This window comes from Cyprinodon variegatus, unplaced genomic scaffold (assembly GCF_000732505.1).
Source record: "Cyprinodon variegatus isolate N-32 unplaced genomic scaffold, C_variegatus-1.0 Scaffold247, whole genome shotgun sequence".
NCBI classification, from domain to species: domain Eukaryota; kingdom Metazoa; phylum Chordata; class Actinopteri; order Cyprinodontiformes; family Cyprinodontidae; genus Cyprinodon; species Cyprinodon variegatus.
The window spans coordinates 1,029,257-1,030,883 of record NW_015150700.1 but is presented as its reverse complement, the minus strand read 5'-3'; the positions used below and the strand labels follow the sequence as shown (position 1 = coordinate 1,030,883).

General features: G+C 43.1%; 1 protein-coding gene across 1 annotated transcript in view; it reads left to right on the top strand.

Moving 5' to 3' along the window:
- Window positions 1–1,370, top strand: part of LOC107089307 (corticotropin-releasing factor receptor 1-like) — a gene marked incomplete at its 5' end in the record, with an annotated part of 25,698 nt that extends 24,328 nt beyond the window's left edge. Inside the window, one exon of the mRNA XM_015382032.1 lies at window positions 568–1,370. Coding sequence (XP_015237518.1) covers window positions 568–708 — 141 coding nt within the window. The remainder of the gene's footprint in view (window positions 1–567) is intronic.
- Window positions 1,371–1,627: the final 257 nt, after the last annotated feature.

Genomic DNA, 1,627 nt, shown 5'->3' with positions numbered 1-1,627 from the left:
AATACATCGTCTAAAAGTAAGAAAAGAAAGAAAAAGAGTTATTCCACCTTTCTGATTCCTGATCCTCCACGGACGGGTTGGTCGTTGGATCGCCAACTTGAAGAGGGAGGATTTGCCATCGAACTTCTGGCCAGAGAAAAAACATGTTACCAATGAATCCATTACAAGTCTGCTTCTCATAGTGCACTGGTTGTCAATATCATGGATAATAGCGCGTTGTGACAAACACAGATACAGCACTGGGACTTGATCAACAGCCGATACCGCACCGTGACGTCACTAACCAGTAGGTGGCAGTAGTGTTATTTAACAAACATGGATGTCTCCAGTAAAGCACTTTCAAATTAAATTACTCTTAATTAAAAACACTGATCATAATCAATATTTAATGATGTCATACACTTTAGGTACTTTCAGAAGTTTGTATTCTAAATGTGACCGGACCTCTTTAAATTCAAATGAAATGAGTTTTTTTTCTGGAGTTCCTCAGAATCTGCAGTCAGTATTTGCTGGTTCTGAGCCTGGTTCTGTGATTCACCTCACCATCCCTTCTCCATCTGCATCCAGGTGCGCTCCACGGTGAAGAAGCGCTGGATGCGTTGGCACGATCGTCACTCCATCCGCAGCAGGACGGTCCGTGCCACGTCGATCCCTACGTCTCCCAGCAGAGTATCCTTCCACAGCATCAAACAATCCTCCAACCTCTGATCGTCCAATCGCAGCTTTTATTAGGACCACCCCAACCAATCAGAACTCTACACTTGAACTGGATCAGAGCAGCCAATCAGTACAGGACACGTGTTTATTAAGGTGATCAAAGGGTCTGTCAATCAAGAGGCTGTTTGCTGCATCTCCAGTCGGTGGACTCGACGAATCAGCTGCTCTTAATGGCTCCAATGACGCACCAGGCAGCTATGTTCATGCTGTTGATATGGGTCTGTGGATTGGTTATGTCTATGCTTAAACTTCTGATCACCAGCTTTCTTTCCCTGCTTGCCAGCAGGGGGCGCTGCTGAACATTTAAAGTCTGGTTCTTCTCTTTATGTTGCTGTGAATTCTGAAGACTAACCCTGGTTCTGTTTCTGCAGAATCAAAGCACAAACCTCCCTTAAAGGTTCTAGCAGGTTCTAACACAATGTTGAACACATCAAATGGGCTGCAGCTGAGAAGAAGCTCGAGTTTGAGGAACAAACATGTGTCAGAGCCTGATTTACAGAAACATGGAACAGGTCAGAGATTAAATCCTGAGAATTTATTCTGAATAATTAACCTGTAAATAGATAAGGAACATACAGTGGCTGACAGATGCTAGCAATGTTTAAATACGTGTTGCACTGCAAATTCAAAAGGTCCTGTTAACTCGGAAATGAAACCAATAAACACCGAAACGCAGCAAGTAGCAAAAACAACTGCAAGTTAAGAAAAGCTGCAATCACAGAATACAGAGAGCAGCAAAATGTAAAAGTGTTGCAACGCAAAACTGCTGCAAATACATAAATGATACTAACAGGGGCGGATTTAGGACATTTGGGGCCCTAGGCAAAGACAGGCAGGGGGCCCTCTGAACTGAGAATACAACACATAAAACAGACCCAATATGCAGATACAGACATTTTTTTTAGAATAG